Genomic DNA, 16,668 nt, shown 5'->3' on the forward strand with positions numbered 1-16,668 from the left:
TTTTATCCCCACTAGAAAACATCTGTCAGGCCAAATCGAACCACAAGGCCCAACTTTGGCCAGTCATGCTGTAACTTGTACCTGCTGCTGTTCCTTTAATGGCCACTTGGCTCCAAAACTGATAGACCCCCATAAGAGCTCCTGTTAAAATGCCCAATTTCACAGCAGAAATAAACATATACAGCCTGATAGAACAGTTTTGATATCTATTGATTACCTATTGTATCTCTTCCTGACAAATGTCCTAGGGTGAATTTCTATATTTCTCACTCGTTTATTTTATATTGAGGCTTAAAGTTATTAATAAGCATAGTTGGGGGCGTGGCCACAATGACTGACAGGTAGACACGAGCCGTTTAGCTAGCGTCTCCTGAGCTAATTGAAGTAACTGCACTTGACGTATGTATGGTGCTAATGGCTTTTTGAAGATTTTTATTTGTTTATATATTGACTTTCTGTGCGGCTAAGGACCGAGGCCTGTGTTTTTGGATTAACGAGCGACGCTGTTAACGAGCGTTAATCTGCCGACAGCTGCTGGAGCTTCTGGAGGGAAACACCGCGAAGTCCTGGAGGGTTACAAGAGCTTGTTTCTTTCTAACTTTTGAGATTACAAACTTGGATTTATCTTCACTCTTGTCCGCCACAACGGGCCACAGAGGTGCAAAAGGAGGACTCTCTTATTTGAATGGAGGAGAAAGTCAACGGTAACGTTGCGTCATGGACGTACAGACAGGAAAAACACCAGGCTAACGGAAAGAAACGAGTTTTTGGTGAGTTTTTACTTTGTTCAGATAAGACAAACACACCCAAAGTGCCAGTTGTTGCTCGTTATCCTAAGGCTAATGTACAAGATGTTGTGTCTGTTTGTGACTTTTAAAGCCGCGGTCAAAAAATCATATTTGCCTTGACCACTTTGGGGCTCGTTGCTAAGATACGTCAACGTCGCCGCCATATTGGTGCGGGCTAGACTGGCCTCTTAAACTGAAAATGGGGGCTGAAAAACTGAAAACGATTTCAGTGAGTCGGTTTTATATGATCATGGCTTAATGAAAAACTACGTGGAGTAGCCCATCATTGAGAAAAAATGAATAAAAAACAACCACAGCACAAATACTGAGAAGCTGGCAGTCAGTCTGCTTTCTATATTTTTATAGCAATGAGGATACAGATGAACTCAATCATAAAATAATATAATATGGAGACCTTTAGATCAACATTCTTACTGATCCCGAGTGAGTGTTTTGTTGTACTACTTCAAGGACCTTTTATGTTTCTTCTCATCCTGTTTATATTCAAAGTACTTCATTAAACTTCCTGGACATTGGACATGTTATATTACATTATACTAAATAAGGATGTCTCCACAGCAATTACACAATGGAAATTAGCTAAATTGATGGTTTACCAACATGAGTATTTACAATTCCTTGTGGCAATGACAAAGCGTGACATTCAGACACAAACTAGCAGTGACTAGTCTAACAATCGAGATTATGAGCAACTCGAGATTTTCCTTTACTTTGACATATAGGTCATAGACCCTTGAATATAAAAGAACTCATTGAAATCAGTTAAGAAATTCAAATTTTACAGTGCTTTTTATCCAGAAAAGCCACATCATATTACTGTTGCTGCTGCTCTACAGTATAGTTTTATTTAAGATATGTAATTATATTCCTGTTCTGAATTCCTTCTTTTGAAGAATAATGTTTTTTTTAAAAAGCAATTCTTTCATAATGAAAAGATCTGATAAGAATACTGATAAAGAACTGAACCGATAAGCAGTATCAAGGAGTAGTAGCACGAATAAAATCCTTACGATACCCATCCCTCGTGTCAAATGGTTTGACTTAATGGGATTTCTACCATATCAGAAGAATCATAAGGTAATGCACAGCAGACTATAGGACTGTAGGCAGAACTGCTGCCTTTCACATCATTTACATAAAGTCCACTGAGCTTTAATCACCTCCCAAGGTCATGATTGAACTGTTGTCTCAGCTGTCTGGAGTAAACAAGCTCCCTATGCTGTTCTCCAGCTGCATAACAGTTATTGACTCATTCATCATGGAATTGGTTTCATTTTCTCCAATAATAAGATCAGCTGTTTATTGGTGAAACCTGTAACTTCAACATCCCTCACTTGGCACATCAAAGACAGACTGCTCTAATGTGTTTGGTGCGACAGAGTAATACAAGCTCACCTTTTTTTCATGAAATATGACTATTCTCATAATATTCCAATGTTTTCTCACTCAATTCTAACTGCATTCTCTTAATATTACTTTTGTTCTCGAAATTACGACTTTATTCTCGGAAATGATCAGACTCGATATCTCAATTTTTCACTAAATGTGTCCCTGATGCTCTGTCGTAAAATACAGAGACTGAATAGATTAAAGAATCAAATGTGATTTTTGTGCTCAGTGGGGTTCTCTTTCCAATACACCACTTCGCTATACAGCAGATTATAGGACACTGAGTCCAGTTTATTATATTCTTCTGAAGAAATTACTGTGTCACTCTTCACTCCTTGGAATGTCTGCTTGTACTTCCTCTCCATCAGTTTGGTAAAATGGGTCCCCGAGGGAAGAGTGTAACCAGGGTTGAGGATGTGAATCATTTGCCTGAATCCTTCATCCTCCACCATTGATAGTGGCCTCATGTCAGTTACCAACATATTCAGGCTACCATCAGTCAATGCAGCTGCTTGCTGTGGTGTGCAGACCTTACTTTAAACAAAGTCGCTAATGTTGGGTAGTTTCTTTCTGCAATGGAAGAAACCATATCATGAATATACATAGTAGCACCATTTATATGTAACTTAATACATACCTTGTTGATTTAATTAATAATTGCTGATGTAAAAGGCAAATAAAGTCAATGCCACCGCATAAAAAAAAAAACTAAATTAAATGAAGGGACATTGGTGATGCAGCAAACACCAAAAATAAAATGGAAATGTGACTAATCAGATCAGAACTGGATCAGATATTGTTCAAGTTTCTGTTGTGATGTAATAAAAGGATTCACTCTAGACTGCCTCTGGATAATAGCATGAAGTATTCCAGCAAATGCATAACGTTGAAGTGTCTCTCCAACCTAAATAGAATTAAATAGCTTTATTGCTGGCCCGGCTACATTGATCCATTTTGAAATGAACTGGAGATATTTCTGTTATCTTTATTTCGAAATTGGTAACCATGTGTTTTCTCCATCAAAACAGAGTCAAATCTGCTGGAGACCAACACATTATCAGCCCAGAGTTGCAACAAAAGGATACTCAAACAAAATAGCTGGCGTGTTGAACTCTTGAATATCTATTGCGATCCAAAGCAACACAACAAATGAAGTCATCGCACTCTCCAAAAAGTTTCTAACACTTTAAAAATTAATACACAGCAGTTTCTGCTGTGCTTTATTAAACTTGCATAACTCCTTGTTAACAAAAGATTAAAAACACATGGACATGACAGATCAATGTACCCGGGCTATGGTTTTATAAAGTTGCATACTGTGTATGAGTTCCCCTCATCCATGGCTCCAACATGTTTCCTCTTCAGGTGCTCCCGCAACGCTGCACACTTTGCAGCTAACTGTCTTCTTGGAATGCTTTAATGTAAACTGTTACTACACTTTTGATGACTTGGGTCATACACTTTCCTCCATGGTATCATTAACCTCCATATGTTTCTCCACTAAACTATCTGTAGTGCTTGCCTCCGCCATTTTTCAAATGTTTCCTCCAGGCAAGGTGGACAGCGTCGTCACATGAGCTGCACATGGCACGGCATTGGCTGGCTTATTGCCACCACCTGAGACGTTGCTGCAGCAGCGCATGCGCTTAACATAGATCCAATGAATCTATGACTAAATTAATCGCTAACTATTTTTATAATCAATTTTAATCGATTAGTTGTTGCAGTCTTAGTATAAAGCAGTAACAGAATCAGGTTAGGAAAGAAGTTTAACCTCCTTGAGCTTAGATCATTTTTTCAATTACACAAAAATCTTTTTTGCGCATTAAATTTTATATATTTCTGTAGCGGAGTCTCTCTTAGCCAAAGAATGTCACTCGAGTGTACTTGCACCACCAAAGTGACAATAAACATCATGGATCTTGAATCCTATCTGTATGCACACATTTATTTCACACATACACACGCTGCTGCATTTCTATTGCAGCATGGCTTAATTACACATTCACTTCAATTTCTTTTCAGTGTTCTTGCAGATATGGGCATGCATTCACATGCACACAATAGATGATAAACAACTGCTGGCTGTGAAATAATCATTTCACAATTTTAATGACCCATATTTACTTTTGTACATTACAGGCAAACTGCAGTTTCCATGAGTGCAGTATTTGAGTAAAACCTCTTTGTTAAATGATCACCAATAACACTCAAATCCTGTATGCCTCTTCACCTTCATCCTAGCTGGAGTGCCAGTGGCTTACGTCGTTGCTGGCACACTACACTTCAGGGAGACGGGCAGGATTGTTACGAGCGAGCTCAAACTGCAGGTGAAAACACACTGGGGAACACCTACCATATACCTCCCTCCCCTCCTCCTCTTGCTCTCTCTCTCCTTGTCTTTATCTCTGTCTCTCTCCTTCACTGCACTTCTTTATCCCCCTCTCTTTCTACATGTGTCAAGGAAATCCGTGTGGAATACAAATCCACTACCCATCATAGTAGGAAATGAAGCGGTGTGCCATTTCCTCACGACCAGTCATCGGGTCAGTGTGTGCTGTTGCACTTTGGCCTAAAAGTTACATTAATAGCCGCCTCTTCCCACTAACTCCACATGGAGGAGTCGGCCACATGAAGGCCCCCCCTCCGGGGCTGACAATGTCAGCTAAAGGGGAACAGGGTGGGTGGAGAGGGGTTGTACATCCACTGAAGTGAGCCAACAGGAAATGACCAGGAAAGGTCAAAGCTAAAAGAAACCATAAATGATGAGCTAAATGAGACGAGTCAAATAGGTTCAGGTGTGAAAAGCAACATTAAGATCACAGTCAGCTGGGGCTTTCAAACCCACGGTAGCTTCATCTAAATCAACCTGAGGCTGCATATGAAGACATTCTTTAAAAATACTGACAAGCAGTGATTTTTTTTTTTAGATATATCGATGCCTTTTCCAGTCATACAATGATTCAGTACCATATGCATACCAAAAAAATACAAAACAAAAAAATACAAAAAAGAAAAAAAAAATGGGCATAATTATCTGCCATTAATATCCCTCCTCATCCTCTGTGGGTGTGTATAATCTAGGCTTTGTTTACTTGTGCTCTTTTTAGTGTTGCCGCAAGCTCTCATTTACCCAAAGTTTTTGGCTCTTGGGTGTTATCCTGGGAGCACCCAATATGCAAACCAGCATCCAGCGGCACAGTGAGGATCACATCACCACGGGACGCTCCTGAAAGCATCCATAAAACTCTGGAGAGAATTGAGAATGTAATACTTATCTGATAAAGCGCTGCACCTTATACCTGGGTCAGCAGTAGAAACACATACTTGCCTTGAAGCAAAATGACAAACTGAGAGGCCAAAATGCTTTGCTAGCGTTTCACTGTCAAAAGTCAAACTGTATGTGGCATAAATACGTGCGCCTTTTCTGGTGGGACTTCACAAACCCCCTTTTTTAAAACCTTTCTATAGATATTTTCTGCCAATTAACCCTGCCTCAGGAGAGATTTGCCTATCTCAAGCCCCAGCTTTGCGCCTGTGCAGCTCGCGGCGTCACTCTCCCTACGTCTCAGGTATAATTTGCATGCCTCGGTCAAGGCTAAACTGAAGCGGATGAAGCGTTGCGGTTTGAAGGTCTCCCTGCTTTATCTGCCGACTCCTAAAAGCCAGACATATTTGCATTGCTTTTCATTTCCGCAGGCTTGGCAGTACGAATGATAAAGGAAGAGGAGCACACTGTACAAACCTTGCTCAACAAAGGAAGCTGTAGCTAATGATTTGCATACGGAGAATGCAAGGATAAGGCCCACACAGGACTGCCTCGGATGTTATTATCGGCCTCCCATCATCGCTGGGAGCTGATGCCTGTCAACATTCAGGGCACAGCCCCAAAGAGAGGGTCTAGGTCATACCTTGGTGTCAGATGTGGCTGTCTCCCCTGGCAAAGTCACTCTCACGTGAACCACAAAAATCTATATTTCAATCGGATATTGTTTTCCGGTTCACCAAACTTGTAGATCTAAAGAGTGAACTCCCTCCAGTGCCCGTTCAGGGCTCGGACCCATCAATCTCACAGCTTTTTGTTGACCTGTCTTTTCCAGTGCTCTCAGCTCTGCTCCCAGATATATTTTATTTACAACATTTTAATCATGCATAAGATTAATGAAAATTTGATCACTGTACATTATTCAACTTGTCCCCCTGGAGAGGGGTCTACTTAATGGCATGACACAATGACTGTATTGAATAGTTATCATATGCCACAACATTTATCTCCTGTCCATCTGGTTGTATTGAGCTTCGGAAAAATAAATGTTGTGCTCTACAACGGTGGTATCTCTTTAATTCTTACTTATTCTGCACCTTCCTTTGGCTGTGACATTATCATGTCTGCACATCAGTCTGTAAAATCATAATATGTGAAGTGCGGCTGAGGAGTTTTATAGGCAATTTCCCCGAAACATATTTATATAGTGTCTTGGAGCTTAGAATCTTATTCCCACTTCTTATTTACTGTTATATGTATAAACATGCCGGCTTTACATGCTCCGCACTTCCCTCCGTTCAGCAGTGTTTTATTTTCTAAGACTGTTTGGACCTTTAAAGGGTGACCTTCAATTCATATATATTGCTATAACTCTCTGCTACTATCTCCATGGGACCTCTGTTGAGAAGATAACATTTCTTTTTATGTCTCGCAGTGAATCAAGTCACTTTATGCCAACATTTCTTTGACTATTCAAACACAATGAGAATATTAGCATTCTGGTCCGCTCTTTCTCCTTTTCACATCCCTGTTGATTTTGGACGCCGGCCAGAGAACATTTCAGAGGTAAATAACATGTTGAATGTGGCTCTAACCTGGCTGCATTTCACCACAGGAGCAAAATACGTCTTGAATCATTTTCGCCATCAAAAACAACATCACCTCGTCTTTGCTTTCTCCTTCTGTCTGTTTGACGAGCTGATGCAGTGCTTGCATCACCTGCACCCGATGATTCATGAATGCTGAGCAATATTCATTTTGAGCCTGTTGTTTTTAATGATAGCTATGTCTTCAGCTATGTTTCCAGTGTTTTGACTCCCAGCAGTTTGGTCCAGTTGATTTTTTTTTTTCTCTTGCTTTGCTCTCCATCTGTCTTTCCTCACGTCTGCCTCTCTTCCCTCCTGGGGGAAAAGATGTAAAGTATCTTTAGTGCTGTGTCCTCATCGTGACAGATGGAGGCTATTAAAATACATTTTCATTGTATTATGGTAAATAACACCGCCATGTTTTGTGCCATATTACTGTTCCCAAGATAGTACTACCATCTTGTCCAAGTGCACGTACAGTAAACTATATCTGTGATTTAGTTATATAGAGAGTCTTAAGTGAGCTGCAGTTATTGTTAGATTGCACGCGTCAGTCCAGAGTGAAGTATAAAAACGGTTCTGACACCAGCTCATCAAGCCTGATTTCCAATCTCACAAAAAGCGAGGGTGACTGAGTAATGGATTTTTTCCACAAGGCACCAGCGCTGACAGCCACACAGAGCGGTTAAGATTCTTAGTTTTTCAAAAGCTATAGAAAATCAATATCAGTGGTGGCAGGTATGATATTTATTCAAAATGCACTCCCTCTCATGATAAAAAGAGGTGGTTGGGCTTTGCAGGAGGCTTGGCAGCTTAGAAGCTGTCTGTTTTATAGGGTGGACATTCACAGTAACCAACGATGACAGTTTCTATTTTTACACACCTCACTCCTCTGAGAGGGATCCTGAAATCCAACGCTGTCACAGTGGTCCTGCTGGCACAGGCAGAATTTTGTTTAAAATTACAGGATAGGAAAAATATTTGACTTTGACATGAGCTCATAATTATCTGCAATCATCCAAATATTAATGGAGGATTTTAAATATTGTTTCACTGCAATTCCCAAAAGTGTGAAGTAAATAACCAAAAGTGTTGTCAAATTCAAAATGGAATTGGGAAGTTTATTTGAGTGTTCACTGACATGCTAGTTGGGGACCACATTCATGAAACATGCTACAGTTGTCACCCAAGCTCCATTTGCATGGGACTAGTATTACCTGGAGGTGATCTGGGGTTGTATTTGTCTCTAAACATCTCTTTTCTGTCATCAGATAGCCGAACAAGTAAGACATTTGATGGCAGCTCATAATATGGATAACAGCAGTCAAGCGGTGTTGTGAGAACAGCTGGTAACACTTGACTCACAAATTTCATAGCAAGTGAGTGGTAATTACCAAGTTACATGTTTAAAATTGTTTTTGAATTTACATCCAAATTACCACAGTAATTGCCTAAACATCTATTGAAAATTATGACATTTAAATAACTTCCAACTGATTTCTGCTGAACTTCTGCTGATCATGCCATTTAGGTTTCCAAACTAGTTTATGCCCAACTTTTGCAGCTCCATAAATTGTAGTCAGTTTTTTTTATGCACCATTTTTTATTACTTACTTACTACAGATTTTTCCAAATTTTACAGCGAGCCACCAGAAATCCCTTATTACTAACAAATGCAATTACATAATAAAGAATCAAGTGAATTATATGTATGGAAATGTAATAAAGAAATATGGTCATTTGGAGGTAATTTCAAAGAAACTTCAAATATGTTATTAATATTTACCACCTACATACCATGATATTTCCAGAACTGTGAAATGAAGTGTTGCCGAACAGCTATGTGGACGTTTAAAAGTTATAGAGCAACAAAGGGTTTTCGTATTGAAGTGCAGCCACAAAGCATCCATTTCTTGATCTAAATGTCTTGCAAATGTGTATTTATGCTTGCAACACGCAGAAGTGGGCAAATGAACTTTGTTGTGGTAAAAGCGCTTTGCTTCCGACAGGCAATGTTGCACAGAGGCTCGACATCATATCATATCCAGGCGACTATGTCTGCAAATAAGTAAAAGTAAAATGCCAACTTCACTTGTCCTGTGCAAATGTGACACATGAGACAAAAAAAAAGATGTGGTATTTTCTCAGTCACATGTGGTCCCCTGGCAGTACTAGTCCTGTGTGAATACGCCTTTAGATGATGTCATTAAACACTTCAAATGACATCCATCACATGCTGTGCAAGAACCATGTGAGACTTCTAGTAACATTAGGAGTACAAACAAAAACAAAAGGGAACTGACAAGAGGAAATAATGGCTGTACAAAATGTTTGTTACTGTGTTGATGTAGACAAATGATATGTTGTAGATAGAGATCATCTAAAAAATGAAGTTTTTCCATTTGCTTATGAAAAGATCAGCTAATGGCTCATTTTACAGGCAATGTTAGGATTCAGGATTGGGCTACATTTTCAGATTAGTGGCACTGCTGCTCTCTGGTACAGCAGCTCCCTCTGGGTCCATATTTGCTGCACTATGCTGGTTTTACTTTTAGCTCATTGGTTTGTTTTTGGTAAGTCACTTCAGCTTACATTACTCTCCCAGTAAAGCAGGGCTGCCAGTCATAGCCCACAAGCTCACTTGAGCTCCCTGCCCTGCACAATACAAGCCTGCACTCCCTCTGTTCGGTTGTTAGCCAAACAATAAGAGTTAAGTTCTGAATTTCAACTTTAATTAACGACTCTAAGACATCACTGATGTTGAATTTATTCAAAACAAGGAGACAACCATTTCACTTAAAGTAGGGAAAATAATTATTAACTTGAACTTTAGTGTGAGGTGCAGTAAAGTCACCAGGTTGGGATGTCCTTAGTTCTGGGGTAGGATTCGAATTGTGTAGCTCTGCTGTGTCATCGCCTGACTCAGCTTGTGTTCTCTGTCTCTCAATTTGGAGCCAGGCCAACATTATTTTAATGTTAATGTAACATTACCAGAGTTGGTCCTGACCCCCCTCTGTCCCCAAAGCAAAATTCTGTTGAGGGGCCCTCTTACCTGACCCATAAGCCATGATAACTGTTTGCCATTGCCACATAATCACACCTGGCACCCCAGTGCTCCCATTAAAGTCCTTCCTGTCTGCTCGTGAACATGCAGAGAGCAGGATCCTCCTGCCTGGTTCTATGTCTGGCAATTACTGTTGCATGTTCATATGGTGACGTACGGAGGAGGGAGGGGATTTAGTTAGAGGCCACTGGACAATTTCCAGCCAAGTCTGTGGCAATGAGACCTAGATATTGTGACAAGAGGTGTGACTCCAGTCATGTCGTGTCGTATTTTAAGCCAAAACCTGAACTTTTCATGATGCTTACCAACCTGATGCTCACCTTGACTGTGGAGATTGCCTTACAGAGAAGAATACCGACATCTGGTGAGAAGTATCAATGCGCAAAAAGTAGAAAGCAGAGTTGCTTCGAGAGTACTCACTCCTACTCAGCTTCACCTCTAAAGGATACTCCTCCTCAGCCATTGTGTTTTCTTAAGAGAAGGTCGCACTCTGCATACACAAACAGAAATCCAGTCAGTGCTCTGCATTCATGAACATTTATCTATACTGTAGTTTGTTGCCAAAGTACAAACTGATGCTCATAATGCCCTTCATTTGGACACTTTGCATAATAGGATAGGTTTGAAAACAGTATTAACGTCAGGCCAGCTGTCAGTGAAACACATATAGCCCATTGGTTTCATTTTTCTCTGGAGACATTAACACAATAAATACAAAGTGGGAGACGTATCAGAGGAACATTGTTTGATACCCTTGTTTAGAAACAGATGGGACTGACTGGGTCCTTCTCATCGCTTGAGGTAGTTGTCACAGTCTACATCAAAATGGGCCATGCAGACAGATAAACCAGTGGTTATTTAAGCGTTTATGTTGCTGTCACATTCTGAAGTGTTTCTGTGTTTAGCAGTCTGTGTGTGACTTGTTTTAAGTCTCATCACTAATACAGGATTACCCTGTTGGCATGTGTAGCAAGTTTAACTAAACAGTTTATTGTGCTAGTGCCTGAGAATTACTATACAGCCGCAGGGGTTCCCTGCACACATTCATGAAATTAGGTGGCAAAATGTAATAAAGTCCATACCCTGAGGGACTTTTATTGTGATATCAACAAACCAGGTGGCAGAAGGTAGAGGGTAATCTTACACAGTATAAATGCCGGAGACAGACAGAATGTGTAAACACTTCAAATTGGTTGGTCTTTCTAAGGTTCACTGCTCATAGAAGATGAAAAGCTCTGCACGGGGTGTCAGGGACAGTTAAAGCATTTCAAAAACATTATTTAAGGCTCGCCATGGACAGAAATCCAATACTATACTGTAGATGGGAACTCCACATGCTGAACAAGCCGGAGAGAGAACATTATCTCTATTTTCCATCAGTCATTATTAAAGCTGAAACTTGCTCTTCTGTTTCCTGTGAGACTGAAATGAAGATGGACAGCTTAATTATCCACATTTTGTTAAAAGTTAAGATGCTCTTGTTTAGAAAGTAAAAAAAGCATGCACGTTTAGCAGAGCAGTAAATTGCCTGTTCAGCTTACCACTCTTTTTTAGAGTTATGAGTCAATCAATTTTTAGCTCTGGTGGCAGCATAGCTGTGGTAGTGGTGGAAACATTGGTCTGTTTGTCTACCACTGAAATGTAAAAACAATACTGGATGCACGGGTGATGCCCTGACTCGAATCGAACCAAACAGCACCAGGTCAAATAATCGATTTATACAGTGAAATATGTCACTGGTGCAGACATTCAGGGTTTCCAGATTTTTAATTTAATTTTTAAAGTAATTTTAAGTACTTGGGTGAGTTCCTGACTTCTCTTTCAAGCAACTTTATGTAGCACGTTGTATTTTGTGTGGTTGGGCGCACACCTCCATTTCTGGGTGCAACACAGCTGCTGTGAATACAAACCCCAGGTCATCTGTTGGAATTTGTTGGATGTGATGTCACGCTACATGCTAACTACAAACAAAACTTGGTACACCAAAACATTTTTTGCTATTCCACAGTCAGTTTACCTTAGCACTACAAAACAGCTCAGAGCAATAGCAGCACGGCAAGTTAACGTAACAAACACAATAACACCTTGCTGTAACAGCTACCAACTAAACCTCTGTTAAAAAAAAGTTGTCTCTATCATTGTTTCTTTTCTCTTGTAAGCTTCCTCCATCAACATCCTCTACGGTCTCTTTGTCTCTGTCATGAAGTCCGTACAGGCTGCTTAGGCCAGTCTTGTTGTCCGCTTGCTCAGCTCCAATTCTGATGATAATTCCGGCCCCAGACTTGAAACATCCTCCTCCCTTCAATCCAAAACTCCCATGATAGTAACACCAACACGCCCTGGCGGTGCTCCAGGCAGACTCAACTAGCAGAGCTGATGTACAGCTACAGTTAGAGGTTGCTTTCAGGAAAGTCCAACCACCAAAATCAGTCATAGTGTGCCGTGTGCGATGTACTGCCACAAAGCGTAACACACTGTGGTCATACCCGCTGACCAAAGTTACGTAGCCCAGAAACAAGGGATGGCTGAGACAGAGATGCCATTCATCCTTTTATAAATCATTGTTACATTAATGATTTTAAAAAGCTGTTACTTTGAGGTAAAGTAGTTACATAATGTTCCTTTAACTTACACTGCTTACTTTTTTTGTATTCATTTTCAGTCGTCTGGACGGATTTGTTTTGAATGGCTACATAGAAATAAGATCTCCATTTTTTGTTGACAGATACAGGAATGGTATTACATTAAAACAAAAGAACAGTTGTTTACAGAGCAGATGCTGTAGCAGACAAAAAAAATGCTGTTTGATTTTAGTTGGACTTGTCACATTGGACGACTACTGTACTGTTGTTGAAATGACAGTGGTCAGTTTGTGTGCTTGAGGTGGAAGAAACGCTTTTAGGGGGAAACTTCTTTGATTACCAGCTACCCTATTTTTCTTGTTTCCTTGCATCGAACATCCATATTTTGGTACTTGAAACTGCCGTTAGATAAGTGATTTAACCATATCTACCATTTAACCCAACTGGTTTCAGCAGGTCAGTGCAATTCAGCTCTGTGTCCTCACAGTGGAACCAACAAATTATTAACTGGTGGATAAGGTTACCGCGTGTCCAAGAAAAAGAAAATAGGCTATTACCCTGCAGGCGGTTCTGGCTCGGAGACCTCTGATTTACTAGAAGCCATATTTTATGTTAGATATCTTATCACACACTCATTGTAGTACAACTGCAGGCTGTGGACCTTTAACATTTATAGCCTCTGAAGTGTGAATTCACCATGAAAGAAAGTCTTTCCTTTTTTTGTTCTGTAATTGAAATAAGGAAACTGTATTCTCAAAGTAAGAAAACGTGGATGGAAATACCATTGCGTTGTAAATGGAAATTATGTGTGATTGTAAAGCCTGTGACAACCAGAAATGTGTCAGACCACACAGGCCGACTGTATGAGGCTACTGTGCATTTCCACACCACTTAAATGGCCACTATTGCAATAATATGCTTGACCTTTAATTGCTCCATGCAGAAGATTGTCAAACATTTTATCTGCTATCGGTCACAGTGTAAGAAGACTGAATTTGTGGATGCTGCTTGGCAGCTGTAAAGATGCATACTGTTACTGGAAAAAAATGCTTTGACTATGTTATGCTTTAAAATATGTGTATGAAATATATATAAAATATAGGTGGTATGGGTGCAGTGGCACTGCCTTACATGTGAATGAAGTAGAAATACAATTTCAAGGATGTATCCCAGCTGCAATCTGACATGTTTTTACATATTAACCAAGCAGACAGAAAACGGACACAACTGGAAGGTTGACAAAACAATGCACTACCAAAAACTATAATTCAAACCTGCATTGGATTATTTTTTTTCTACAAAGATTTCTCTTATGGACAAGCATATTTTTTCTAATACTGAAAAATTTGGGATATTAAAAACCCCACGTATATTTGACGATACATGGCAATATATAACCATTTTCTTTGAGAATATGTAACTACAGAGAAATGACTCTGTGTGTGAAAATGAATAATATTGAATGGCGAATACTGCTCTGTGCAGCAGATGGAGCAGGGCTTCAGCACTTTGGCTTCATGGCTCTGCAGACTCAAGCCCGGCTGAAGCAGACTTAAACAAAATGGAGATGAGCGTGGTGCCTTGCCTTGCAGCAAGGAAAATCAAAGGCAGAAGGTTAAACAGGTTTGGATGAGTGGGGAAATGCGGTTAACACAGGTTTTCTATTGTTCAGCTTGGAGTGGTGGTGAGATTTTATGTTTCTGTCAGCAGTGGTAGACTTAAGGGCTAGAATGTTTATCATTGCTTGGCAGCACCGTCAGCTACTCGGGGATGCCTCTCTCTTTGTTTGTCGAGGTCGCCTCTCTCTTTGGTTGTTGAGGTCCTGCCTAGAAAATTCTGATGTTATCATCAAGATTGAAAATCGTAAATATCAAACGTGGTTGTATGAGCTGGCCTGATGAGTCCGTTAACAGTTCAGGAGGCTTAAGACTGGAGCTGTAAACCTCTCATGTTACCAGCTAATCTGCCAAACGGCACACTTTGAACCTGCACGTCACTATTTCAAAGTATAATGAAGCACATTTAGATAGTAGGTTGGTAATATATACTGATATGTATTTTGAAAATCTACTGCTTAACAGATATTTTAAGTATATAGCAATGTACCATAATGAACATTTTCTTTTTTACAAGACATGAAAAACAGCAGTATTTTCAGTACTACTTCATGTATTCAATAATACCTTGCATGTAGGCCAGCATTATACAGTATATTATTCAAAATTTATGGTTATAATCGGTGATATATCACACAATATATACATATATATGCACAATTATTTTTTTGGACATGAATTAAAGTTTATAAAGAGCTTAGCAACAAAAAGTTTCATATTTCTAACTCTTGTCACCTGTCTGCAAGTAGACTTGGCAGCCTTAATAAGCTGACTGAACCTTCATTGTATCATTATGGAAGCAATGAAATTAGTGTTTAAGTCAGTGTCAATTTCAAAATGATTCAAAAATGCTTTTTTCTGCTACTGCTGCTAAAATGTGTCTTTCTTACCAGCAGCGGAGGATTAATTACTATAGCTTCTTCAGTTAAGGTTTTTAGGTACACGTAATCCTAATTCTATTTTACATTTCACAAACAAGTGGCAAATGCAGGTGAAATACTGCTAAGCCCTATAAAACACAGTTTAATTGAAACAAATGAAATATAAAGAATACCTAGAATGTTATTATATTAGATTTACCTCTATTGGAAATGGATTTCATTGCCAGAGAGTTACAGGAAGTTAAAAGGCTCTTACTGGCCTCGTTCTTTCAATAATTTGTTCCCAGTAGTCTGACACAATAGTATACCTCCTTGGTACCTACCGAGCTGTCTATTCCTGCTTTGCTCCGTATAACCATGATATGCATTACTGCCGAAACATTATTGCAGCGCTGCACTTATCTCACACTGTCTGTCAGCTTAGGTTTTTGCACACTATCACACTTTCCAGCAGCAGGAATTATGTTCACGTTGTACAATCTTCCTAATCTGTTCCTCATTTTGCCCAACGTAACCCCATCACGCTGAACTGTCTGGTTGACTTCACACTAACCATATAACCGTGATCACTCTATATTCAGTGCTATCTCAGTACAGTGACTGAATGTTCGGAGGGTAATATATGAAGTTCTGTCAGCTGTATGCGCCTTGCGCTGTTCCCTTCACCGCGTGTTAGCATGTCAGTTTATTTACCCTGCCACTGTGTTACCAACATGTAAAGAGGGTGACAGGGCTCCTCCAGTAAAAGCTCCTTTTAATCACTCACAGTATCCTTCAAAGGAAACCAATACATAATAATAAAATACACTGGAATCTTCACAGTAGGGGCTGTAACCTTGTTTCTAGCATCAAAGTGCTAGATGATACATTAGTTTGTTCTTAGCATTTCTCCGAACCTTCTGAGGTGAAATCGGTTGAGGTCGCAAGAATTATCTGTTATCTTAATTTCCCTTCTTCTCAAGGTTCAGGCTCAGCACACGCTAATAATTCTTCCCCGACCTCTCCTTGCACTGCGTTTGTTGATCGCATGATTTTGATTTTAAGTGATTGCTCGCCAACTCAACGCATTCAGTATTCCTGCTTTTGTTCCCATGAAAGATATCTGCATACATGGAGAATGGATTGCCATGCCTTCACGTGAACGCGTTAAATTATCAATTCATGCACTTGTGCTCTCGTCCCTGATGTCATTATTATTTATAGGAATATCTGTTTGCTAATTAAAAACATGGTAGGTTCGTATATTTTCCATGGAAAATAAGGGCCACATCTCGGGGTCTGTGTCACTGAGTAGTAAATATAGTTGTATATGATAGTTTATTGATTTTAGAAACGAACAGTGTAGTACAGTTCATTGCTACCCTTCCCTGGATTTGCATTTGTGCTCTCTCGGACAGAGGTGGGGCATGGTCACTGAGAGGATTGCGCTCTCTCCCAGAACCTCCCCTGCGGAGTGGGAGTCAGTACCACGGCTAT

The 16,668-nt window shown here is 39.9% G+C and overlaps 1 protein-coding gene and 1 long non-coding RNA gene across 5 annotated transcripts in view; both read left to right on the forward strand.

The window, feature by feature from the left end:
* The first annotated feature begins 207 nt into the window (after positions 1-207).
* igsf21a (immunoglobin superfamily, member 21a) overlaps positions 208-16,668 on the forward strand; it is a 333,921-nt gene continuing 317,460 nt past the window's right edge. For 2 of the 4 annotated variants that reach the window (XM_037101112.1, XM_037101113.1), the window contains exons 1-2: positions 208-770; positions 4,443-4,528. In XM_037101112.1, coding sequence (XP_036957007.1) covers positions 686-770; positions 4,443-4,528 — 171 coding nt within the window. In that variant the 5' untranslated portion in view covers positions 208-685. Of the gene's footprint in view, positions 771-4,442; positions 4,529-8,320; positions 8,429-16,668 lie in introns of all 4 variants that reach the window. The other 2 variants (XM_037101115.1, XM_037101114.1) reach the window with 2 other exon arrangements.
* LOC119021105 lies at positions 4,536-6,527 on the forward strand. Its single transcript, XR_005075478.1, has 3 exons — positions 4,536-4,744; positions 5,309-5,770; positions 5,898-6,527. It is a non-coding gene; the product is annotated as an uncharacterized LOC119021105 (long non-coding RNA).

This window comes from Acanthopagrus latus, chromosome 6 (assembly GCF_904848185.1).
Source record: "Acanthopagrus latus isolate v.2019 chromosome 6, fAcaLat1.1, whole genome shotgun sequence".
Lineage (NCBI taxonomy): Eukaryota > Metazoa > Chordata > Actinopteri > Spariformes > Sparidae > Acanthopagrus > Acanthopagrus latus.